At 39.4% G+C, this 27,094-nt stretch overlaps 1 protein-coding gene across 1 annotated transcript in view; it reads left to right on the plus strand.

Moving 5' to 3' along the window:
- SLC6A11 (solute carrier family 6 member 11) overlaps positions 1-27,094 on the plus strand; it is a 98,429-nt gene continuing 71,335 nt past the window's right edge. The window contains exons 1-5 of the mRNA XM_083726812.1: positions 1-371; positions 719-951; positions 8,383-8,517; positions 9,320-9,460; positions 11,039-11,129. Of these exons, the coding sequence (XP_083582938.1) occupies positions 732-951; positions 8,383-8,517; positions 9,320-9,460; positions 11,039-11,129 (587 nt within the window). The 5' untranslated portion in view covers positions 1-371; positions 719-731. The remainder of the gene's footprint in view (positions 372-718; positions 952-8,382; positions 8,518-9,319; positions 9,461-11,038; positions 11,130-27,094) is intronic.

Here is a 27,094-nt window from a genome sequence, read left to right on the forward strand (position 1 = left end):
AGGAGGAGGGGAGGCGGGAGAGCTGGTGGGACAGACTGAGGTGGGTGGAGGGGGCGGGTGTTGTGCGTTTTCCTCCGCGAGCGCCGCCGAGCAGTTGCAAATTTCCCCTCAGCAGCGTGGCCAGCCCAGGAGCACCCCAGCCTTTCCCAGGCAGCGACAGCGGCCAGGGAGAAGACCAGACGTCCCTGCCTATCACGAGCCTTTCCCCCTCAGCCCCGGTTGCCGCCTCCGCCGCGGACGCCTGCCTCGCCGCGGGCCCCCTCTGCCCAGTTTGACGGCGCAACAGGACGAAGAGGGACGCAGCCCGAAGGTGCAGCGGCGAGCCCGGCAACGACCTCTTCCCTCTCCCAACAGCACAGGCAGAGTCCTGGGTGAGTCGAAGAATCCGGCCTCCTCCCCACGCGTTACATTCACCCTAGGAAGATGCAGGGCAACCCCAGGGATGCATGGCAGGTTTGCAAGGCTGCTGCATTTGGTCAGGGGAGGGATTGTGGGAAAAGGGAGCGCAATGCTCCTTGTCTCCGTTTGTATTTATCGCGCTAAATAATCCCAGCAGCAGCAGGGATCTGGCAAAGTTTTGCATCTCCTGCGCTTTTTTATTGAGGCTTTTGTGAAACGGGAGATGCAAAGCAAACGGTGTGTTGACCAAGTAGAAAGGGATGTCTCAACACCCAAACCTTCCTTACTATCTCCCCTCCCTTTTCTCCTTCTCCTTCAGGCTGGAAAGAGTCATGACAGCTGAAAAGACTATTCCTATAATTAATGGCAAGCCAGAGGATGCTCTGGACCCCGAAGCCTCAAGTACCAACTTGGTCCACAGTAACGATAAGAAAGTGCATGAAAGAGGCCACTGGAACAATAAGGTTGAATTTGTGCTTTCTGTGGCTGGGGAGATTATTGGGCTGGGAAACGTGTGGCGATTCCCGTATCTCTGCTACAAAAATGGAGGAGGTAAGATGGCATCATGTGTAAATGCATAGCTTTCATGCCCTAGGGAATCGCCGAAAGGTCTGTGCGCTTAATGTCAGGAAAAAGAGGTTTTCTCAGTGTATGCTAGCATTCAGGCAGGTGTGAGCATGGCATGTAAAATGCTACACCTGCAGTATGGAATTTAGATTAATGTAGTGACTGTGTAGAGTCATGTTGACAAAAGGACAGGTTTGTTGGCTAGACTGAATTGAAAACACACCATGCAATCCCATTGAACCCTTTGAAAGTGTTGTTGTTTTAAAAAAACACTTTAATGACAAATTTCAGTTTTCGCTCTCAGGCAGAAGGTTTCTTTTCCTAAAGCTTGTTGCTGGTGAATATTACAGAGTTTAGACAAAATCCATGCTAAATGTCTCCTAGCAAAGCAGTGCTACCACATGGGTATTTATTGTGGGGTTAGAGTTCCTCAGACATGCAGGTATTTAGCAGCATCCTCATGTTGTTGGGTTCAAAATGTCAGACTGTATATTTTGAACATTTAATCCAGATGTACAATTTCTAAGGGAGATCCGATGTTAACAACAACAACACTTGTTGCTAACATTCTATCTGCAAATCTCAATGGCCTATTTCCAAATTAAGCCCCCATCTAGAAGCACCCAAATAACATGTGCATTGTGCAAGATCTTTTATAGGCAGCAACACACTTCTTTAACTGCATGGTGGACAGTGAAGAAAGAAACTGTTATATTGACTGCATTTGTGTGTTTGTGTGTGTGCATGCACATATATTTGCTAGTCTTTAAGGTGCCACTAGACTTTTAGTTAATATAACTTTGGAAAGCATTACCGGTTATACTGTCACATATACTGTACTCTATACAGTTATAGAGATTTTATGTTGCATACTGAAGTTATGCTCACAGTGCAACCTTAAGCATATCTATTCAGATGGAGTTCAATGCTGTCTTGGCATGGTGTTGGCACAGCAGCCTCAGGTTTTTGTTTTTACAAATTAGGTAGACTTCATTTGTATTGCCATGGAGCTCTGTGATGACCACCAGCTTTAAATAGCTTCTAAAAGTGATTTTAAGGTCTGCCATTGGCTACTAGCTATGTTAGTATTCAGAAATATAACCATCAACCACAATTCAACACACAGTGAAGTGCTTTTATAAGACCATCAATTCTCTGTGTCAGAAAGAACCTCTGAATGCTGTTCTTGGGGCAGTCAACATGGAATGGATAGTTCTATTTTGCTTTGCTCATTGTAAACAGGTGTTAATATATCTGAGGATCGATTGGATTTTCCACTTTTTAAACATTTGAACAGTAATTCTTAAAGTCATGCCACAGTAAATGCTGCTTTTGAAAGTGTTTCAATAGTATTTTGCTATGTTTCATTACTCTGTGTGTGTTTGGGGGAGAGGTAACTGATTCTTGAGAACCACAAGTCAAGGATGTTTGGGATGAGTAGAGCTAGTAGCATGGTTCTTTGGATCCTGTCCTGAATGCTAAACTTGAAGAACTTCTGCTCTGTAATAGCACAAGGAGGCAAATATGATCAATGTTTTCAAAGGAAAAGAGGGTGGATTGTAAACTGAAGAAGGGACATACCGCTACAGCAAACTCTAAACAGTATTCAGTACAGTACTGTGATATTGTGAGGCAGGATGAAATGTAATTTGGATTAGGTATTATCCTTAGATTATTAAATGACAAAATATTCTAGATATTATCTATTCTAGGTATATATTTATGGATCACATTCATAATAGTAACTATACCATGCAAGAAACATATATGCCTATATGCACATATGATCAATGATAAGAAAATACAATTTGACAGTTGTAGCAATTATAATGCACTGTGCTAGGTGCTGATTGATTTCATTGAACTGAAATTGCAATACAATAAAAACAATATAAGATATAAAAGAAGCAATAAAATACAGTTTGAAATGTAAATTAATATTTAATGCAAAGGCACTGTGTATCACCTTAATGAAGTTCATGAACCTCAATTTTGGGACCCCCTGCTCTAGTGGTTCCCAACCCCCCCCTCCAAGGACCATTTGGACATTGCTTATATTTTTGGTGTACCGCCTCTTTTAGCAACTGTAATTTCACAGAATTCAAATTACTGTATAATACAATAAAGTACAATAGAAGAAATAAAACAAGAAAAGTACAATTAATAATCAGCATAGATATTAAAAATGATGGATATGCTACCTTCCATCTTCATCCACAAATCCAGAGACATGTTGTGGATCACATGAATGAAACTTGTGGATCACTGGTGGTCCATGGACACTAGTTTGCTATACACAGTTCCACTTCCCTTAAAGTTATAAGGCTACAATTCTAGGCACACTTTTGGGACTAAGGCCATTGAATATGAGAGTAATTTATTTACAGATAAGCTTTAAGACCAGAATCTAAGCAATTGTGCAACCAGTTCCATGTGGTCAGGGGGAGATTTGGATTGTCCATTGAAGAGTAACCTCCCATACTATATGGCTAGTAGGTTATGCTTTGGCATAGAGGTGATGCTCTTCAAACGTGGAAAAGTAGAGGTGCTGGCAGAAGTGGGAGGGACTATGGTGTGTGCTCAACCTATTGAATACACTTACAATGCCTAGTTCTATCCTGACCTAAGACATTTGTAAACAACTATACTGTAAAGATTCAAACACTGCCAAAAGAGATGGGGATTGTGTTCGTTAAACAACATGAGGGAAACTATTGGGTAGCCTGTCTACAAAGCAGCACAGAAAGTGTGAATCTTTATTTCCTGTTTCTCTGCCAATAGTTTAGGGCCAAAATATTTTGTGTTTCTGTACTGCGAAGCACCATCATGAATTTGGGCCATTTGGTTTGCTACGTCTCTTAAAAGCGCAGTGTGTAGGTTTACTTGCTTTTCTTTATTGTTGTCTGTTGCTACACAGTGGCAGAAAAACAAGCTCTTCTGTATTAATAATGATTCTTGTTGGTTAGTGTTAGTCAATTCCTCATGCTGTTTTTGTTACATGCTGTTGACAAAGCTGGGGGTGTCACTTTTATGCCACATGATCAAGCAAATTTCCTACTTCAAGGTATACGTTCGTCAGAGTAAAATAAGAAATATGTTTACATAGGAACACAGAAGCTCATTATTATTATTATTTTGAGGGTCTAAGTACTGCTTTTCAGTGGTTAGTGCAATACTGACTCAGAACTTCACTTCTTCCATGTCAAATTTAGTTGAGATATTAGAGACCATGTGACAAAGTCAACATTGCACTATTATGATTATTCCATCAGCGTACACATTTCTTCTTGCCAGATGGAATGATCTTCCTTTTCCTTGCCCCACATGATGACATGAGGATTATCCCAGTACCCCCAGACTTGAGGGGGGGGGGGCATAGGGGGAGGAAAGGGGGAAAGCCCCATTGTGCTAGTGAGACTTCTGCTAACACAGCTATTCAATTGAATTTTACCCATGGTTAAATTTGCATTTACACTTAAAAGAAACAAACTGATCATTGTTCAAATCACAGAATCAAGTGGGGCAAAATATGGTTTGAGGATTTAGGATTTTATCTAGGAGATGCCAATGAACCAGTTTCTACATAAATCATTAATTTGTGTGGTATGAGTGTTGAGTGCTAAAATGAACAGTATCATCTATCTTTTCTTGTTCACATGCATATTAGAGCATGCACATTGATGATACTTGATTGGTGGTGTAGGATATGTATAGCTTTTGCTTAGGTGTTTTGAGAATTGATGCTTGTTTTTGACATAGAGACAGGTTTGTTTGCTTTTTTTTATATAAAGCCAAACACTTCAATCCTATACAGTGGTACCTCGGGTTAAGTACTTAATTCTTTCCGGAGGTCCGTACTTAACCTGAAACTGTTCTTAACCTGAAGCACCACTTTAGCTAATGGGGCCTCCTGCTGCTGCCGCGCTGCCAGAGCACAATTTCTATTCTCATCCTGAAACACTATTTCTGGGTTAGCGGAGTCTGTAACCTGAAACGTATGTAACCTGAAGCATATGTAACCTGAGGTACCACTGTATATCTGTACTCAAAAGTAAGCCGTACTGAGTTCAGTGGGTCTTATTTCTGGGTAAGCAGCAAGGGTTGCCATCCTTTCTGGCCTTTTGGAATTCTGACAGATTACTCTGACACCACTACTTTGGTTGTTTTCCTCCCCACTTCCCCAGGTCAGTGTCTCTCTTCCTTGCTCCTCGACAGACAGACACTCATGAACATAAGTCCTTGCTTTTATAAGGGGTCTAGGCAAAAGTCTGATCCAGTAGAACTAAAACAGACCTTGAATTTGCATGATTTTACGCATCCTCTACAACCACAAAATTAAAGCTTGCAGTGGTAGACTGCACAGTTAAAATCACAGATCTGATGTTTTCTAGCACTACAGAAGCATTGATCCACAAAGGATCCTCATGGATCTTCATAATTTTTACAAAGGCTGATGACAAAAACCACCAAAAACCCCCACAGTGTACCCAGAGTACAGTGTACCCAAATAAAAATAAAATAAATTACAATGGATTTGTGCTTTGGATCTACAGTTATGTACTGCAACAACATTGGAAAGCACTGGGTATGTGAATGTCATGGTTCAGTCAATGGCGATAAAACAGATTTTCAAGGGGTTAGAGAGAGAATGAGAGATTGGTGAAAATCAGTCACCTCCCTTCTCGAGCTGGTGTGAACATCCTGATAGCAGAACTATACTTATAGGATTCTTTTGCCTCCAGTTAGTTAGTTAGTTACTTAGTTAGACTCACTATCCCTTTACAGTGGTACCTCAGCTTACATACGCTTCAGGTTACAGACTCCGCTAACCCAGAAATAGTACCTCGGGTTAAGAACTTTGCTTCAGGATGAGAACAGAAATTGTGCTCTGGCAGCGCGGCGGCAGCAGGAGGCCCTATTAGCTAAAGTGGTTCTTCAGGTTAAGAACAGTTTCAGGTTAAGAATGGACCTCTGGAACGAATTAAGTATGTAACCAGCGGTACCACTGTATTTGTCTCTTTAACTTTCATAATGGAGTTGCATAGGTTTTTTTTTTTCATCTAGAAAAGCACCAGAATTCTGTATTCTGAAAAGGCTTGAAACAATAGGTTTCAGCAAATGGCCAATGCAATTTATTTGCAAAAAGAAAACCAAGAATTGAAGGTGTTCCTGAATAAGGATTTCTATGTGTGATTGTGCTGTCCTTGGAAGACTTGAAAAATTAAGTGTTTGTTGAAATGCTGTTGCATTTTTCTCAAGTAGGTGTACTTAGAATATCATTATCTAATGTATTAAATTATTATTAGAATGCTTCAGTCACTAAGATCCACTGGTGTATATGAGAGAGGTGAAACTGTATTGGAAGAAGATTCAGTTTCTGAAAATTTCTGCATGCCACTTGCTCTCTAGAACCAATCCAGCAATATTTTCTAAACTTTACCAAACTGCTTAATGACACATGAAAAATATTCAGCTTTCACTTTTGGGTGCCCCCCCCCCTTTTTAGTGAATGTCTGTTACTGTGATCATATTTACCACCCAAATAAAATAATTTTGTTTGCAAACTTATTTAAGGAAACCTGCTATATTTTCAGGGCTAAGTAATAGCATAGTATATGCTTTGGTGTGCTGCATGAATGGAAGGCAATACAAGAATATTTAACTGTTAGTTTCACCAGTTAAGTTTAGTAGCTTTAAAAGTATAGGGAAATTAAAGTTAAAATAGCTTAGAACCATGCAATTGGAACTATTATTAGTATCATTTGTTTAGTTAATTAGTCACTTTACACAAGTTTCTCTAAGCAATTTACAAATACAGTCATACCTCAGCTCCCAAACACCTTCGGAGTTGAATATTCCGGCTCCTGAACAATTGAAAACTGGAAGTAATTGTTCTTTTGGAAGCCAAGCGTCCAACGGGGCTTCTGCAGCTTCCAATTGGCTGTAGAAGCTGCGCTTTGGAAGTCAAACATTTCAGAAGTCAAACGGACTTCCGGAACGGATTCTGTTCAACTTCTGAGGTATGACTGTAATAGTAAAAAGCAATGCATAAAAAGCAAAAAACCAAGTAATTCAAAGTGAAGTGCAATACAATGTAATCAGTCAATAAAGGTTATACATTTACTAGTTAGTTTTTCCATGCTACACATTTTGTCTACTGTTCAAGTATCTTCTCTTGTTACATTTGCCATTGGGGTGCTGCAGCAGATACAGTCCATATGGTGGTGACTGATTAATGCTTGACCCGTAATAGGAACACTTATGAAATGAACTGTAGCATTAATGATTAAGGTCTCCTTGCCCACTTTCTACATTCCTTGTAATCACTGAAGAGTGTGTGGAGGCTTAACACATGACAGGTTGAGAATCCATGCAGTAAGTGCTTCTAAATGTCTTTGGCCTGGCAGGTATCTTGCCACAGGGAGGTCATTTTGAGTCACATCCCAATGGCATAAGTGTTGTACAGTGGTGTCATCAAGTCAGGGCTTTGGGACAGAAGTCAAGGGCCCCCAAACTCAGCAGGGCTGGCTTACTGCATTTTGAAGTAAGTGAAGGAAGACAGAAAGCCATCTAAAGAAGTCACCCCCAACCTCCCCCACCCAATCAAGTCCAGGATCTATGATTGCCTAACTGCATCATTAGCTTTGTGTGCTCTACATCAGGTCCAAGTCAATAACATTTAAGCATTTAACTGGGAATGTTAGTTCCATTGATATTTCTGGTTGCAAATATTGATACTATAGTAGTTTCTTATCCATAGTATGTGAATGCCTTTGCTTTGTGAGTGGGTTTAATACTCACATGCACAATAGCTCATATTTATAATAACTTTTTAGAGACCATGGGTACATGTCCCAGAGTATGTTAAATCTGCGACTCAAGTGTAAGTAAAAATCAGCCTGAAATATGTATTGGAAAATATTAAGTTTGTTGGTATAACAAATTGTTGGCATTTAAAAATCAATTTTGAAAACTCGGGGGCCAGAGCTATGCATCTTCACCCGCACCAATATTCCTTTGCTATCAGTGATACTACATTCAAGACAGGGGCTCATCCATACTTCCTGTTGTCCTGTTGCTTTCCCCCAGAGGAAACTGCACTTCAGCACTCAATCAAAGCAAATGGCAATTAATTAAGGTTTCTCCCGGATTGCCATTTGTTCCAATCTATCACTATAGAGAGGTTTTTCCATTGGGAAGGAGTGGAGCAAGGGGAAAACCACTCAGACCCACACTTTCTAGGCATGGCACAAGCTCAAGGGTGGATGAGCCCAGAGTGTTGTTTGAGATAAGACAGTAAAGTGATGATATGTACGGTAGTCTTGTATAAATAATTTATGCATGAAATTAAACTTATTACTTATCTTTAAGGACCTGGATCAAACTAAATAATACATATTCAATCCTTGCTTTTAGGTGCTTTTCTCATACCCTATGTGATTTTCTTTATTTGCTGTGGAATACCAGTGTTTTTCCTGGAAACTGCCTTGGGACAGTTTACTAGCGAAGGAGGCATTACATGTTGGAGGAAAGTTTGTCCACTATTTGAAGGTACATGTCAAATTCTCTCTTGTTTCCCATATATAAACATGTATGCGTCTATCTATGCATGTGCACACACAAAACATTCATGAGTTTTGGAAATATCTTACAAATGGAGCAAACACCTTTTTTACTGCTTCCTTCAACAACAAAAACATTGCACCAGCCATTCTACACACCTTTCTTACTGATGCTTTCGGAACTTAGTGAGCAGATCATGTCAAGTCCTGACCAGTGCAGCACATCAGAGGACCAGTAAACTCAGGAATCCTAAGTTCAAATCCACTTTAACCATGAACTCACTGAATAACTGTAGGCAATCTACTTTCTTAATCCTAGCTTTATCCCTTTTTTTATTCAGCACAAAAATTAATGATACCTGATCACCTTACAGGTAGCCATTAGCCAGATAATGCATGCAAAATATCTGGAGAATTTATGAAAAAGTTGTATGTTAAATGCTTTGTTGTAAACTTAGAATGTTTCCTCTTCTCTATACTGTACATTGAAACAGAACCTCTAAAATCATTTTTCCAACACTTTAACATGCTTTACCTACATTTGAACCCATTGCATAGCCCTGCTGTTCTCAGCCTTGGCCTTATTTCATTACACAATCTAATTTGTCACATATATTCAAAGACTGCTCCCCCCATGACCAGTTCTTCCCTTACAGCCCTTACATTTATATTTTCAGGATTTTCTTTGTAACAAGTGACAATCTTAGAATCTGAACAAAAACTGCTTTCTGACACTCGTTCCCTCTTCCTTTAACAATGCTGAAACAAGTTCCTGTATTTGTACTTTGCAGGTATCGGATATGCTACCCAGGTTATTGAGGCACATTTGAATGTTTACTACATCATCATTTTAGCATGGGCCATCTTCTATTTGTTTAACTGCTTTACAACGGAGCTCCCCTGGGCAACCTGTGGGCATGAATGGAATACAGGTATGGGCACAATGAACATACCGTCTGTATGAATATGTTAAAAGAGCAGCAGAGTGATTTAATATTTAAATGCTTATGGGGCCAAACAAGATAATGGTGAAAATTAGCGTAATTCAGATTTGCAACACATGATGTAAGAATAAAGGGATGAATCCCAATAATTAATGTTGATTATTCGAATAATAAAAGTAATGCCTTCAAATCTTCCCCCATACATCATTTTGCTTCATGAATTAAACAGTCTGGTTTCAACAGCATGTATTATTTTTTAAAAGCTTCTCTTCTAAAACATACTAGTTTGAAAAGTGATGGTACAATATGTTCCTTAACTGTTTATTAAAACTTTGCAAACTAAACATAGAGAAATTATATGTAGGGGTTTTTTTTTACTTCTTATGTAATGGAATTTAGTGTATTATTATTATTATTATATTTTATTTTTAAAACTTACATCTGAGCTCACTGTAAACTTGAAGACAAAACAGTTTACATTTTTTGATTCACAGAGCTATCTGCTGGATCAAACAGCTTTCCATCAACAGATGGACACATTTGCATACTATTGTGAATTATTAAACATTGTGATGAAAAGTGTGTGCAAGTGTGAAAATATGGAGGCAGAGATTCAGAAAGGGTTACATGTGTGCACTAAAACAAAAGGTTTGGAAGGGTTGCCAATCTGTTTATACTTCCAGTCTTACCTCTTGAAATTTTTGTCGGTTCTTTTTGTTGAGTCCAGTGGAAAGCCTCTCACACTAACCTTTGGCAAATATTAATTCTCTTATGAGTTTACATGTAGTATAAACTACAAACCAATAACCTCTTTTATTTGGTGATGTATAAGGGCACGTTGAATTAGTTCATTACACTTCAAAGGGAAATAATACATTCTTAAATGGTAAAGGTTTTCTTTTCATATTCCTCATCTAAAATAATTTTTAGTGAGAATTGTACTCTTTCATCCTCATTCTTTTATTCATTTTAACAGCTTGGGACTCTTACTTGAATCTATTGATGTTTAGGTAAATTAAAAGTCTAGCATCAAGTCCATCAGAAATGATAGTGCTTCAGTGTCCTTTTTGGCATCTGTTTAGGAAAGCCTAGCCAATATTCAGTGCTGTCCAAATAGTAAGTGTCAACTCAATAATGGAGAACTGCTTTGATCTCTTTCTACCATTTCTCTCATGCCAGAGATAACAGTGTGCCAAATGGTAGCTTTGCCACTTGCCATATTAAGTCCACCTTTCTGCTGGTAGAAAGAGATTCCCGAGCCAGTGATAGGCATTAGGAATTGAACTGCGGTCAACTGAATCAAGCACAATGCATGATTAAACTCCCTAGCAATCAGAGGAAATTATCCTATTTCTGCTGCCTCCAACTGGTCTGGCTGTTGCAGTTGTAACAGGACAAACCAAAAGCAGCTAGTGAACACCTTTCTGAGGACAACCAGTATGAATTAGTAATCAAAGCATGTGACTGAATCTTGTTTTCAGATCTCTGTGGCCATGATCTTAACATATTCAAAGTGAACTTGAAAGTTTTAAAATCACAGCATTATTATTTTTTATTCTTTTATAGAACACTGTGTAGAATTTCAAAAAATTAATATGAGCAACTGCTCCCAACAATATTTGCAGAATGCTACTTCTCCAGTGATGGAATTTTGGGAGTAAGTATAAGTAAACTTTTATTCTAAACTAATTACAATATTAACTCTCTTCAAATGAAAGGTGTGGAGCAAACAATAATAGCTAAATGTAAGCTTATGGCAACGTGAGAATTTCAGCAGCAAACTGTTTTTACATAAAATTCACATAGGTGACACCAAGAACTCTTCCGTAATAGGAAATAAAAATATATATTTTCTTTGGGAATGAATATGTGCAATCCAGACACATTTACTTGAAAGCACATCTCATTAAAATCAAATTTTGTTCTGCACATGATGGCTAGTATTTTGTGTATGCATGTGTGTTGAGAGGATGGGAATGTTTTCCTTGGAATATTATCTGTAAGAGTTTGTTGCAAGACTTTCCTGAGCAGGGCCCTGAAACTTAAATTTCTGTTGGAAGGGACTCCTAATCTCAGCCAAATATTATCAATGCATTGGAGATGGCATATCATACATAATACCTTATCTGAGCATTTCCTGTCGTTTAGGAAATGTTTGGCCCTTAGTTTGGTTTTTGGCTAAGGTTATATTCCAGTTGTGTTCTCATTGTGGTGAAGATTACTTGGTGGGGGAGAGTGTTCCTTTGCTTGTTTTGGTCCCAGTGCTTCAATTTTTCTTTGGCTATGTTTTTCTGTGCTATCTATGCTGGCTGAAAAATGTTCACAAAAATATCTAGTGAATTTTCCCCAGCATTTTTAAGCGTTAGGAGAAGGAAGCACAGGAGTTCTCTTTATGTGTGTTTATACTTCTGACCATCTGCTGCTACAGATTTTGTAGGGAGTAATTGCATCTAAAATGCAGAGACACAAAATTTGCATGGTCAAATGTGTTGAGTGGAGTTTCTCTATCCCTTTCTGCCATAACTGTACATAACCGGGGAGCTTGTGCCTGGTCATCTTTGCGCAGGCAAAACAGTCTATTGTTTCCCCAACAATTACTATTTTTTTCTGTAGTTTATTTTTTAAAAAAACTTGCATAACTGGACATCATCCATGGCTGAACCTGGAAAATGGATTGATTTCACTAGTGCTTCTGAGATGTTGCATTGTTAACCTGAATAGCTGCGACCTGATAAGAACTCTCTTAACCATGAATTGTATCCACCAATCTTGCTCCATTTACATAACAGACTTCTGCTTATGCAATGAAACTTGCCTTTTCTCCCTTGCTGCAGAGGGTCCAGGTGCTCTCCAAAGCAGATTTTGGGGGTGTGCGGAAACAGGGATGTTACGTTGTGATAATAGAATGCTGATTGTGCATCATTGGACACAACCATATGCATCTGGGAGTTTCCACTTCCTAGAATCCAAATATTAATCATTCAGTCCAAGTAGGAGTGTGAGCAATGATTCTGGTAAAGGACAACTTACCAATTTCTAAGTAATAAAAAATAATTTATGCTAAGCCAATTTCCTTGCTATCCGGGCAATTTATTTGTACAAAATAACTATCCTGTGAAAAAATCTGAATCATTGAAGCATTTGTTTGGTGCAGAACTGTGCCTCGGAAGAGGAATAATTTGTGTGCACAAGCTGCTAAGACTTGTTTTTAAATGATTGATGAGAAATCCAAGCTTTCATTTCAGCAAATGTTGAGCAGGTTCTCTTGTGTTTTTTAACCCCATCAGTCATGCTGTGCTCTGTAGGCATAAGCGTTCAAAGCAACAAAATCAACAAAGTAGCATGTGGTGGAGTATAGATGTGCGCAGAGGCCAGCTGCACGCACACACACACACACACACACACTGAGAGAGATCAGAGAGGAACCCGAGTCTTTCCTTTTAAAAGTGTAAATGCTGTATTTCTACTAAAATTCTGCAGTAGTCACCTGCAAACATTTTTTAAGATTGCCTTTATTAATAAATCTCTGTGCCACTCCCATAAATATATTGTCTACTACTCTTATTAAGACATATTCTTTGAACGGGTCGTTGACCAAGAGAGAAAGAAATAATTTTATTATAGTTAGGTAAAGGACAGAGTTCATTTAAGTGGGGGAGTGTTTTCTGAGTTGAACTGAACATTCACCACTATCTTGACATCTGATGGATTTGTAATGCATGGAAGCATATTCAGTGGCAATGAATATTAATGCTTGCATTAGTGGATTTTGAAAAGTTTGAGGAGAACTAGAAATTTATCAGGGATGAAAGAGTGCATATTTGCATTAGATCTAATTAGTTAAATATGTTGCCCCCGGAGCATGTTTAGGAGTTCCAGAATAATATTTATATCACAATAATATTTGTATATTTGATGCCTGAGGGTGCTGAGGAATGCTTTTTCTGACATTGCAGGAAAGAATACCACTGAACACTTAGAGTTATATTTTCTATATCTGCACTTTTCAAATGAACTTACTCCCATGGCTTGAAAGTGTGAAGAAAGAACTAAGGATACATTGTATGCTGTGTTTACTATGATTTCAGGTTTTGTTTAAAATAAAAATACTATGTGATATGCAGACAGCCAAATTTCTGTTCATATGCCCACCCACATTACAGTTTCACAAATGCACAAGTCCAAAAGAGAAGAATGAGAACTTTAGGTCCTGTTGGCAAATGCTAAATTTTGGCAAAGTATGGAGTTTTGAAAATCAAGAAATGTGTCCCTTGTGCATTCAGTAAATACTGTAATTCACCATCACAATATACAGTACTATATTTGCATTGTCCACTACAAATAATACTGGTTTTACACATAGCCAGTACAGGTATAAGTGACATAGTATGGGGCAGCAGGTTTGATATGGAGTGAAACTGGCATCATTTTATTGTTAAGTTGCAAAGCTGGGATTTATTCTTTCAGTTATTTAAATATGTATACCCGCCTTTCCTCATATAGTTCAAAGCAGCTATATTTTGTTATAACTATACCGTAGCTTTTAAATAATCTTATAGAATATTGTAATGCAAAATATATAATAATATTGTTGAACATATGAGTCCTTTTTACCTATTGACTGACTCAGTTCTTTAGTTATGGGCACTTGTGGGAGAGAATATCTAGATGATGTGAGAGTGTCTGGTGCCAGCATGATTGTGTGTGTATGTGTGTATATATGGTCATATTTGGGCAGGCACTGGTGTCTTGTGAGAATTTGAGAGGCACACAATTGGACACCTACTACAGTCGTACCTTGGAAGTCAAACGGAATCCGTTCCGGAAGTCTATGTTCGGAAACCAAAGTGTGGCTTCTGATTGGCTGCAGAAAGCTCCTGTAGCCAATCGGAAGCCCTATCAGATGTTCAGCTTCCAAAAATAGTTCGCAAACTGGAACAGTCACTTCCAGGTTTGTGGCGTTTGGGAGCCAAAACGTTCGAGAACTAAGCTGTTCGAAAACCAAGGTACAACTGTATATTTTTAGGGATCCCTTAGTTGCACAGGGAATGAAAGGAAGTGGCAAAGCTCAGTCTGAATTTGCAGGCCACAAAATGTAAAAAAATAACCCCACGCCTCTGCATAAAGCTTCCTCTCTGATAAGCTGTGGTGCTGTAGGGCTGTTGTGTGATGTTGGTTACGTTATAAATATAGTGATGGAAGTTCCTTGATGTATCCAAGCCATGATGCTGGTTTATCGATCCAAAGGCTGGAAACAGTTGAAATGTACATGTTAGATAGAATGGGAATGAGACTTACTTGATAACTAAACCTTCGTAGCAGGGAAGATCATCTTCTATCAAATGAGAAGGGTGCAGCTGAGGGAATCCATTGATGAAATTTTTGCTTACTGACTCTCTTCAAGTCTTTTACCATGGTTTAGAAATACAGCTTGCTGCTTCTTAGAAAAGGATTTGGGTAAACGGAGGTGACACGGTGGTGAAGTTATTTCCACCTCAATAGTCTCCTTTGTTAGGCAAGTAACAACCCAGACCTCTGCTAAAGAAGACCTAGTTGTTAGCCTGTCATTCAGTGGGAAAGGTGGCATATCCCTCGTGTTTTCAAGTAAAGCCCAGTGAGAAAAACATTTTCTCAAAGGAAAATGAGCTATGCTCTGTAGAAGGAAAAGGTTAAAAAAAAAAAACTTGACAAAGTCAAAAAGAGTTTTTCCTGCTTTATTCAGGTTGCAAATAACTGCAGGAGACACATTGTTACTAATCCCCACAATCCTAGGAAAAGTCATTAGCAAGTTTGGGCCTGATTCTGGTGCACTTAGCACCCACACACTTATTCAGTTCCTCTCTGGACTGGGCCTTTTTTGTGCTCAACTTGAGGAACATTTTGCTGTGCCAGACTCGTCGGTTTGTGTTCAGTTCACAGAAGGCCGTGTGAAAACATTCTTTCATTTGGATGAACACAAGTTTTTCTCTGGGTTCTGCCTCGAAACCACAAGCTTTTCTTGGTTTTATTTGGAAGCACTGAACATGGCTGAGCCACCTTGTCTTTGATACTAGGCAAAATTTTGAGTTATAATAAGGCATCAATCCAGAAAATTTTAAATAGTTTGAGGAATCTGCATCATTTATTTCTATGATGCACCCTAGAGATTATGTTACCTGCAAAAGTAGAACTTTCCAAATGAATTTTGAGCAAACATGGCAGGATTTTTTTTATTTTTTATTTGCAAAACATTTAATGCAAACATTTAAACCAAAATACGCATCCTGGAATACATCTTTCTTTGGGATTTTTAAAATATTCATTTACCATAGATTTCTTCATTATTTCTGTTTGGTAATTCGGAATGATGGCAGGTGCCTTGGGGGATTATATATAAGGACACAGAGTGTCTTGTCTGGACATGGTGAAAAGCAACTCCTTACTTTTATATCTCGTAACAAAAATGAGGAGACATTTTTGGATGGTTTCAGAATAGGTGGCAAAAATTGACTTAAATTTTTGCAGGCACTTACATCTGGAATGCCTGGTAGTATGACAACATTGCCCCCATTTTTCTTTTTTGCTGTTATGGCAAGTTACACTCCTAATACACTCCACAGCACCTTTGTGGAGGGACACTATGACACAACACAGCATCCTTCAAGTGATATTGTTGCAGGATAAAAGGGTTCCATAGTTTTTTGATTAAAGATTTCAGCTTTAGTCAGATCTCATTTTGGCAAATTTGGCACGATGCAAAAAAGGGTGCTATAGAATCACAGTTAGAGGGAACTTTGGAGACTATATCCTGCACAATGCAGGCTCTTAAATACAGAATACAACTGCCACATTGCTTACAGAGGTCTGTCAAACTTTTTCAGCTTAAAATATGCCCAATGATGGCAAATTCACCAGCACCTAAGACAGCCTGTGGCATTTACATTTATCACTATCAACACTATTTTGTTCTTTTGCTGCCTAATGCTTTTGAATTACAACTGGGTAGTTAATTATACATCGAAAGCAAAATAGGTTAACGGATGTTAGTAATTAGTTTATTGAAAAATTGGTAAAAATATGTGCTGAATCTTGACGTGTCTGAATGTAGAAACGTTTACTCAAGGGTAATTAAACTATAATTAATAGAATTACTAGTGAGATGTGGTTCTTATTTTGACTCTTAAAGAAACTCTGCTTATTGGTGCTGCCTAGGAATGCTGTAGTGATTTTTAAGATTCAAACAGATACTGTTGTTCAGTTACGTGCAGTTATTCCATGTATTTCTTGTATCCTATTTTATATGATATATTTTTCTTTCAGGAATGATTGTATAAGAATGCATTAGATCTAGGGCTATTAGCTGTTATAAAAACCAATACTTGATTAAAATGCACAAGTTTAAATTATTAAAATGAATGAAGCGGGTTATTATAATAAAGACTCTTTCTCCCCCTGTTTTCTATGGAGTGCAACTCAGTATGAAGTGTTAAGAGCAATATCTCCTTTAAATAATTGGTGTGACTCAAAATCTTCACACTTCACATACAAGTCCATTCCCTTACATCACAAGATCAAAACGGAGCTAGGAAAGATTAAGAAACATGGCATAATTAAAGGAATTGCTTAGCACTTTGTGTTGTGCAACAGTGGTGGTCACAGTCATCAAGAAAATGGGGAAATAATATGCATCTGTGTAGATCCTCGACAGCATAATGGAACTAGCCAAGAAAAATATGTACTTCAACACTAGATGATGTTTTAATGAAAGTGACAGGAGCTGATTATTTTGCAAATGAGATGGCTCAAGCAATTTCTGGCTGCATTTAAGAAACTGGTAGTTTGCCTGTTCTTTATGATATTGCACTCCACGTGAAGGAGCAGATACATAGCTTGGAAATTCTCTTAGACCTGTCACATCACTGGAGACATAGAGGCTAAGACTGTTTTCTTCTGGCTTCAGCCAGTGTATTTGCTATGACCATTCGTGGTCCAGGATAGCTTGGACATAGTGGTTCAGGTCTTGGTAACTTCTAGATTGGTACTGCTTTGTGAATAATCTCCCTCCCCTTTTACAGGCCAACACAGAAGGTGGGACAACTGACCTGTCAATCACCTGAGGTAATGAAACCAGATGATTGGCAGGAGGATGGACCAGCAGATAATCGGTACAGGATTAGACCTAAAGGAATCAAATCTCTCATTGAAAATTTGGAGAATAAATTATGAAAGTAGGCTTCTGCCTTCTGAACAAATGTCAACATGCATGGCTTGAAAAATAGCTTTCTTACCTTTTGAATTTAAAAGAAAACACAATAGAAGAGCTTGGAATATCAAATTTGTGCTCATGAAATTCTCTAAGGAAGTTTCTTCTTACTATATTTCTCCAGGCTTGGAGAAAAACAACTACAGATTATGGCAGCAGTGGCAAGGCAATTTGAGACTGTAGCCCTAAAAACACTATTGGAATATGTGAGACATAATTACAACCAATGCATTTAGGCTTTGGGTACCAGTGATGCAGAATAGAGAGCGAAATGCCAATTTTAATGAAATATGAGTCCAGAAAACACTTTGCGCTCATGCAAATTCAATGAATCTTCAATAAGGGTTCAGTGAAACAAAGACTAATTCTATTGCTTGAGTCTTTTAAAGGAAAAAAAATTAAACTAGCAAATCCTTTCCTTAGTAGGATGCAATATGGTGAGAGTGACCTTAGCTATGAGGGTAGTTCAGTTTTTAAGTATTACATTCTGGTAATTGACAAAGGAAGGTCACAGAAATCTTTATGAAGTGGTATATTTATCAGAACTGAGCACAATGCTTTTCATTCCCATTAACATCAACCACTGGGAACCACTTGGAATATTCTGCCCAGAACTTCTTCTGGGGGCAGAAATATGACTTTGCAAGCCACGATTCGTGCATTTTGAATGGAGTCATATTTTCAATTCCTTGTTGCTTACCAAGACTGAAGCTCCCTACTCCCAATGTCAGAGGGCTCAATCCAGGTTGGACCCGACAGCAACTATTTACTTTGTAAGTCATTCACACACAGTTGCTATTATTGAAAATGCATGTATCACTTTAAAATGTTTAGAAGAAAGGCTTGGTGTGCAAAAAGTGCTGGAGATCAAGACTACTTGAACCAGTAATCTACACCATAGCTTTCTTTTCCAAATTTTGAATCTTGTTTGGGAAGAGCAGAGCTTAGCATACTTCAGTGAATGTCCATCCACCTCTCAGCAGTGAGATCTGTGGAAGAGGCTCTCCCTTAAACAGAGATGCTTCTGAAATTATCTTCATCGTTATTTCTTTCTGAGTCTCCCAGATTACATGTACTTCCCTCTGAAGTGGAACTGATGTTCTAAAACTTATTGTTTGTTCTCTTTTGGTTCTAAATTTTGTACAGAGAGCTGTGTCTGTAGAATTTGCCACAACGTTCTCTCAGTTTTGTCCTCCTCCCCATTATGCACCACTATGATAAAACTTTAAAAGCGGTCTTAATGTAATTGTATGCATGACTGCATCAATATTCTTTCTTTTGTAAGTTTTCAGAAAAAACACACAAGTTCAGTTGCAAAACAATCTTAGATAGTAAGTAGACCACTGTATCAAGATTTAGTTTGCAAGGACTTCCATTTGGCATGAGGTACATACTTGTATATCAGCAACACTGCACAAAAGAATATTAGTGCATTGAAGAATATTATGCATTGTTTATCAAATGGAAATCAGCAATGTGTGTGTGGAGAAATAAAATAAACTGGATGAACTGAAAACTGTGGGAAACAGTGTCTGTTCCAATAGCAGAATTAATTTTGATTCTCCCAGTTAAACTAGAGTTCACGAGGAGTGGAAGACAGAGCAGAGAGAATTGGATAAACAATAATGGAATGGAACGGAAGGAAATCCGCTCATCCCTAGCTCTTAAGTACCATTCATGAGAATGGTTTATTGTTCAGAAGCTCAGAGCTGGGCTCTTACAGTAGTTACACCACTGTTATAGAATTCTGTCCCCAAAGAAGCTGCCCAGACTAAGCTGCCTTATTATTGAATTTTGAGAGAGCAGTTACAGCTTTGCTCTGATCTCTGAGAATAGTAGGTAATACTGTATATTGAATTTTACACATAGTATTATCGCTATAAAATACAATACCCAAGACATTACAATGAGAACAACCATAATCAACACATGTATGGAGTTTAAAGCCTTTCACATGCATTATCAAACTTTAATCCTTACAACGGCCCTATAACGTTGGCCAGCATTATTATTCCCCATATTATAGATGAGGTACTGAGAGAGAATGGCTTGCCTAAGGCCACTTACACGGCCCTGTGCATGTTGTCAGGGGTATAACCCATTGTGCTGAGTGGGGCTTACGGATAAGTGGGTTTGGAATTGTAGCCTCAGTGAATTTATGGCCCAGGTAAGATTCAATCCAGGGGAATTCCTGATTTGCATGCCAGTCTATGCTCCTCTGGCTTTGTTTGGTTTAACAGTGCCTTGGGCTGCTGTGAAACTGGAAATATGAAGCATATTTAATATATGTTTGCATGGGACCTGCCTGCGTTTTCTTTATATTGTGGGGAAGATACCTTGTACATGAAACGCTTTCCTGTTCGTTCCAAGTACAGGTGTAGTGGAAGTCTTGATTAATTTATGAGAGAAGGGACCTAAATTGATATCCAGAGCAGTATGAAATCTGTGAGCCCTTTATTCCCCCCCCCCCATTTCTATGCTCCTAAATGGGCTTTCCATATTTATTAATTATTAGTGAAATTAATATCCCACCCTTCCTCCCAAAGGAGCTCAGGGCTGCCCACCCCTCAGTATGCCCTGTCACTTCATGCTGGTACTTTTTAATTTTACTTTGAGTGACATCCTATCAAAAAAGAAAGGAAATAAAGACCTGCATCTCTCCTTAGAAACTCTGGTCCGCTTGGGGTCGGGGGAGGAAGGAAACTCTCAGTCCCTTGGTGGCTGTGAGAGCTTCCTTCACCCCAGGTAGGGGCTTGTGTTAAAAAGCAGGGAGAAAAATGGCAGGGATGTCCCTGCAGGTTCCAAGTGTTGTTGCCTGCCAGTCAGGTAGAGCTGGCTGCAGGTGTTACCTTCTCCCTGTGTAGGGGCTGTTCTTATAGCTGCAGAGAAGGAAGACACACCAGGGATCATCCCATTTGCCTTGCTTGTTAGTTGCTTCCTGATTGGATGTATGCGTGTTCACACAATACGCTGTCTGTGTGTGCAGAAGAGAGAGAAACGAAGGAATATGTGTGTTGTCTTTGTGTGTACATGCATGTGAGAGAAAGAGAGGGTGTGTGCGCACACGAGGTATGTGCATAAGGGGTTATACGTAGGCGAATAGGTCTGTAGGTATGTGTGGTGGGCATATGAAGGAGAAAGGGGAAGAAAGTCTGTAGTCTGTGTGTATCTGTGAGATGCAGTTGGGCAGAGAGAGTGTGTGGAAGAAATAGATTTGTGCTGTGAGATATGCATAGATATATAGATAATATACTGTGAGTGCATGTTTGTGCTGAACGTGCATGTACAAGAGACAGTGTGAGGCAGCCAGCTTGAATAGTTTCCCTAGAACTGGGGAATGTTCCTTGTTGTTAGGCAGCAACAACATCACTATGCGTGTGTTTGTAGAATTAGTAGTGTGATCTCCGCAGTGAGGATCAGCAGATCAGATCCGTCTTCCCTCAGTATATTCTTTTGTCAAGGTATGCAAGCCAGAAAAAATCCCCAAGCTGCTGTTTTCATTTTTTCAAAAGAGTATATTCAACAAATATATGTCTCTACTAGTTTAGTAGGAAGGACGTATTATGTAGGAATTTGGTTCATTTTATTCATGACAATTGCACACTTTGGTTATGATTTCTACTTTTTTGCAGTTTCAAGCGTGTTTCAAATAAATATTACTATATAGAAAGTTCATTTTGAAGTCAGTACAGAAGAAGAGGAATAGGTGTTTTACAATTTATCAGGATATGAGTACCAGTCTCTAATTTTTATTTTTCTTATGAAAAGGCCCTGGCCAGGCCTGATGCCAGTGTAAGACTGAAGAATTTCATTGTTATTTTTAGGTAAAATTGTAACCTAGTCAGCTAGAGGGTATGCTGTACTCCTTAGGTATTGGACCACTTCGTCAACCTGGTGATATTTTGGAATACAGCACCCCTCAGCCCCAGGACCTGTAATTCAAAACATCTGGCAAGCTCCCGTATGGCATTCCTGGTGGTGGAGAGAGTAACATTTTGCTAGAAGTGGCTGGGATATTATCCCCCTTCCTTTTAAACAGGTTACTTAATTTCAGTCCTAACCCTAACCCTAACCCTTACTTATTTTCAGTTTGAAATTTATTAGCAGTCCACTGATACCTAACTCATATTGTATGAAGATTTTATTTCTTGCTACGCCCAATTTTTGGTAGTTACAGCTTTTAATACAAGGGGGAAACTGTTATGTTCAATGGCTGCTGTGGATAGAATGTAGGTTAAGCATTAAAAAAAGATTCTTTCTATAAAATTGTTTAGGACCCAATTGGGTCAGATAAAGCGTGTATTACCTCGTATGTGTGTGTGTGTGTGTGTGTGTGTTTTAATGCTGTTTCAAGTGGTGCAATAGGAGAAATAAACTCTAAAGACCTCGTCCCCAGATTAACAGACACCTTGTATACTGCTCTAAAATAGTTAACAGACACAACAAGACTTTCCCAAATAGACTGAATTTGTTCTTTAGCTTCTCCAAACCATGAAACAATGCAGTAAGTACTCTGGTACATTCCTTTCCATGAAACGTTGGCAGTGATTAAACCTCTTGCTATTCAGGAGTGTGTTACAGCCCTACATGCTGGAAAGCTTTATTAAAGAAACCCTTTCCCAGGAAAATTCAGTGTACTCCAAGCCCATGGGAAACGTAATGCTGCAGCTACTTCATCCAAAATGGGTACACTTGTGTAAAACGAGGCAAACACACTGTCAGGCTTCCAAAGTGCTAATCATTTGAATTCAGATGAATATGTTGCATGTTAATTTCTAATTGGGGGGAAGTTGCGCAGAAAATTTTGGTGGGCTGTACAGAATTCTAGTCCTGAGGACCGGGGAGAGGGTTGGGCAGAAAGAACCATTCTGGAAGTGGGCTTGTCTAAGATCTGATCTCTATGCTTTGTGAAGCCTTCTGAGGACATTATTAGGGCATGCCCAATTTTTTCAGGCATACCCCCACTTACACACAGTCGACTCAATGATGAACATTTATATGCACAGCATCGGGAAATAAATAAATAGATTCAAACCAGGAAATGGTGGGAGAGAGCTGGAAAGTCCTCATGGCTCATGAGGAGACTCTTCCCGGAGCCCAAAGAGGACTTCAGTGAGGGCAAATAAAGTCCCAAAGAGACCAGAGGCACAGTGGGGATTTGCATAGTCTGCTCAGCCTTCCTGCCTAGCTGCTGATTGCACCAGAACCCATGCCTGCAATGGGCCCCAGGCTTTGACTTACTTTAAAACAAACAAACAAACCCCCTTAAAGCTCAGTCAGCAACCTATGAAGTTAGGAAGCTAAATGTGCAGGTAGATGAGCCAGTCTTGCTGCTCCTGCTTGGTGAGTGAGTTGCTTTGACACCAGAAGATATAAATCCTTGGGTCCTAAAGAGTTCACATTTTTCCCTTTCCTTTAGTGACCCTTTATCACATTTCCTAGTGGTTGTCCCATTTTCTCCCAATCAGAGAAAAATAGGTGCATCTGTAATTAATACAGTACAGCCTTTTTTTAAAAAGTAAAGGACCCCGACAGTTAAGTCCAGTCTCGAACGACTCTGAGGTTGCGGCGCTCATCTCACTTTACTGGCCGAGGGAGCTGACGTTTGTCCGCAGACAGTTTTTCCAGGTCATGTGGCCAGCATGACTAAGCTGCTTCTGGCGAAACCAGAGCAGCACACGGAAACGCCGTTTACCTTCTCGCCAGAGGGCTACCTATTTATCTACTTGCACTTTGACGAGCTTTCAAACTGCTAGGTTGGCAGGAGCTAAGTAAAAGTTTTGTGTATCTCCACCCCTTGCCCCAAAAGCAATATAATAAATTGAGAATAAGTGTGGAGGTTTGGTGAAAGGAAGTGATTTATAGTGATCTGTGTGAACAAAGATAATAATTTGACTAAGTGTAGTCAGAACAGGGTTAGACTTTGCATACTAAGGTTTGTGTTTGACTTCCGTGCAAAGAGACAGTGATACGTCTGTGGAAAATAGATACAGTGGTACCTTGGGTTACATACGCTTCAGGTTACATACGCTTCAGGTTACAGACTCCACTAACCCAGAAATAGTACCTCGGGTTAAGAACTTTGCTTCAGGATGAGAACAGAAATCGTGAGGCCCCATTAGCTAAAGTGGTGCTTCAGGTTAAGAACAGTTTCAGGTTAAGAACGGACCTCCAAAACAAATTAAGTACGTAACCAGAGGTACCACTGTAGTCAATTTAGAAACTTTTAAAGGTTTTATTATTAATTAAGATTTGTATCATTCCTGATCATTAGAAGCTACTCTGGAAGTCTTTTTTGTCCGAAGGAGGGCAGCAATAAATAGTTTGTTTTTCTGCTATTGTACAGTACAGTATGTAAAATTAAAAAAAATCTTGCTGCTTCAGAATAGTGGAGTTTGCTTGGGTTCTTGAATCAATGAGATGTATTCACGGGTTAGTAAAAAATTAAATGCAGCAAACCAGAAAGAAACCAGGTTTTCTTTTAAAGTGGCGGGGAGAGTCCATTTGAATATTATTATCATAACTAACTAACTAATTAAATTTGTATACCACCCTTCTTTTGAAGATTTTAGAGAGATTCACAGGAGAAAAATACACAATGAGAACATAAAGTACACGTTAAAACAAAAACAAACCAATAACCCCCCCCCCCATCACCTTTCCGCAAACACATTTAAAAGACCATAGTATGTTAATCACCGGAAGACTTGGTTATAGAGTAATGTTTTCACCTGGTGACCAGAGATATGTAATGAGCCTCCCTGGGGGGAGCATTCCACAAATAGGGAGCCGCTGCAGAAAAACACTGTTCTTCTGTTGCCACCCTCTGGACCCCTTGTGGAGGAAGCACATGAAGAAAGGTCTCAGATGATTGTCACAGGATCTGTGTTGGTTCAGAAGGGGAGAAGCAGTCTGTAAGAGACCCTGCACTTCCCAGAAAAGCTGCAATGGAGGCAACAAAGTATGCCTTCTTTGCTGCCTTCACTGCCACTAGGTGGGTTTGATGATGAGCCCTCACCAGTCTGGATCCAACAGGACTGGATCAGGTCAGATGTCCATCTAGCACAGCATCTTGGCTCCCCAGTGGCATTCAGTTGCACCATGAAGCTGATAAGCAGAGTTTGGGGCTAATTTTAATTATTCTAAACTGTTTAGAGCTTTACTACAATCAAGCAGTATATAGATTAAATGAATAAACGTACAATATTAGTTAATTAAATATATAACACTTTAAGAATGAAAGCAGATCACTGTTTTCCACAGCAGCAGCACCATCCAACCAACCAACCAACCAACCAACCAGCCACAGTGGCTATAGACCTAAAATATGTTCTTGTGGTTCAATCCCGTATGCTCACTGTCTCTGCATGAGAAGTACAAGGCACCAGAAAAATGTCTAAGCCTGTTGAGTTTGTTTTATATAAAATATTTTCCAGAGAGCCAAGCAACCTTTATCCAAGGGGCCTTTGTGTCACACTTTCCACCGTTAAATGCATCCAGTCACACGGTTTTGGTACAGTGGATAATCAGCCTCATATGCATTCTAAGGAAGCTGAAATTCTGACTTTTCTGCTAATATATTTCACCTGATAAAATGGGAAAGGGGGAAATGTACGGATGAATAAAAATAGAAAATGGGCATCCTGGGCATGGTGCCTTAGATTTTCAAGAATAGAACTGGATAGGCTTCTGGCATGACTCTGGGCAGCCAGAGTCTCAGCAGGGGAGCTGAGGGGAAGGAATTAGGCAAAGCTGTGTTGTGCCTGGTGAGAAAATCACTGTTGGACCCTGTGTGAGCCTCCTTTCTCTTTTCTTACATGTATTCTTTGCATAGAGAGTTCATGGAACATTGTACTTTATGGATTGATTATATGTTTCGCGCTTTCTACCATTGGCCTCCGAAGGGTGGTAGTGAGGCCAAAGCAAAGTCCCTCCCCCTCTTTTATTTGAAAAGCTTTGAATACCATATACCACTAATTCAAAGTGATTGGCAGCACAGGAAGGCTAAACACTCAGATGTAAATTTTCCTTGTATTCATTCCCTAGGCAAAAAGCTTCAGCTGTGAATTAGGTAACTTATTAGAGATTTTTTTTTCTGGTTGCTTGTCTGGTCTCTTGCTCAAACAATACAGCCACAGCCTCAAAGTGAAAAACACACAACATTCCTGCCTAATTTAGTTAAATAATGATGAGTTTATCTAGATAAGAAAGAGAGAAAATCTCTAATCAGTCAGTCTGCACAATTAGCAAAATAAAGATTGCAGTTCTTGGGTGCTAAAGCTTCTGTCAGTATGTCCTGACCTCTTGCAGGTGCCCAGGAGAACATTTTTAGGGCCTCTAGTTTCCAGAGGCAAAATACTGTTATGCAAACAAAGTGTACAGTACTTCTATGCCAATCTTGTACCCTCAGATAGCTGTACAGATGAGCTTTTTTCAAAGGGGGAATAAATTAATAATCTCTGCCCAGCTTGCAGTGTCGGGAGAGCATTACTGCAGGTCTCAGCAGCCTGCTGTAACAATTTGGGAAAACAACTGGAAGATAAAATTGCTCAGATTTGTGTGCGTACAATTACATAGTGGATAGTAATTGCAGTCATAGTAGATAGCTCAATGAAGATGTGAGCCCAGTGTGCAACGGTCATGAAAGAGGCAAATTCCATGCTGGGTATCATTAGGAGGGGAATTGAAACTAAAACTGCCATTATCATTATGCTTTTATACAAATCTATGGTGTGACAGCATTTGGAGTACTGTGTATACTAAAAAGGTAAAGGTAAAGGACCTGTGACTGTTAAGTCCAGTCGTGAACGACTCTGGGGTTGCGGCGCTCATGCTGCTTTACAGGCTGAGGGAGGCCTGTTATATGATTAAAGAGAACTTCATGAAAATGTTTTTTAGATGGTACTTGACACCATCAAAACTAGCCAAATTTACAAATTAAAATCCAACCTATGTTTGAAGTGTCAAGAATTGGAAGGGACAATGTGTCATGTGTGGTGGAGCTGCAAAAAGATAAAACATGATGAAGAAAAAAAGAAGTTAAGGAGTCCCATTGGAAAGAAACCCGAGGCCTACCTATTGGGTCTTTTGGGAAGAGATATTCCACAAGAAGGGGACGTGGGTGGCGCTGTGGGTTAACCACAGAGCCTAGGACTTGCCGATCAGAAGGTCAGAGGTTCAAATCCCTGTGATGGGGTGAGCTCCCGTTGCTCGGTCCCTGCTCCTGTCAACCTAGCAGTTCGAAAGCATATCAAAGTGCAAGTAGATAAATAGGTACCGCTCCGGCGGGAAGGTAAACGGCATTTCCGTGCGCTGCTCTGGTTTGCCAGAAACGGCTTAGTCATGCTGGCCACATGACCCGGAAGCTGTACGCCAGCTCC

Source organism: Podarcis gaigeae (assembly GCF_964106915.1).
Source record: "Podarcis gaigeae genome assembly, chromosome: 2".
Classification (NCBI taxonomy): Eukaryota; Metazoa; Chordata; class Lepidosauria; order Squamata; family Lacertidae; genus Podarcis; species Podarcis gaigeae.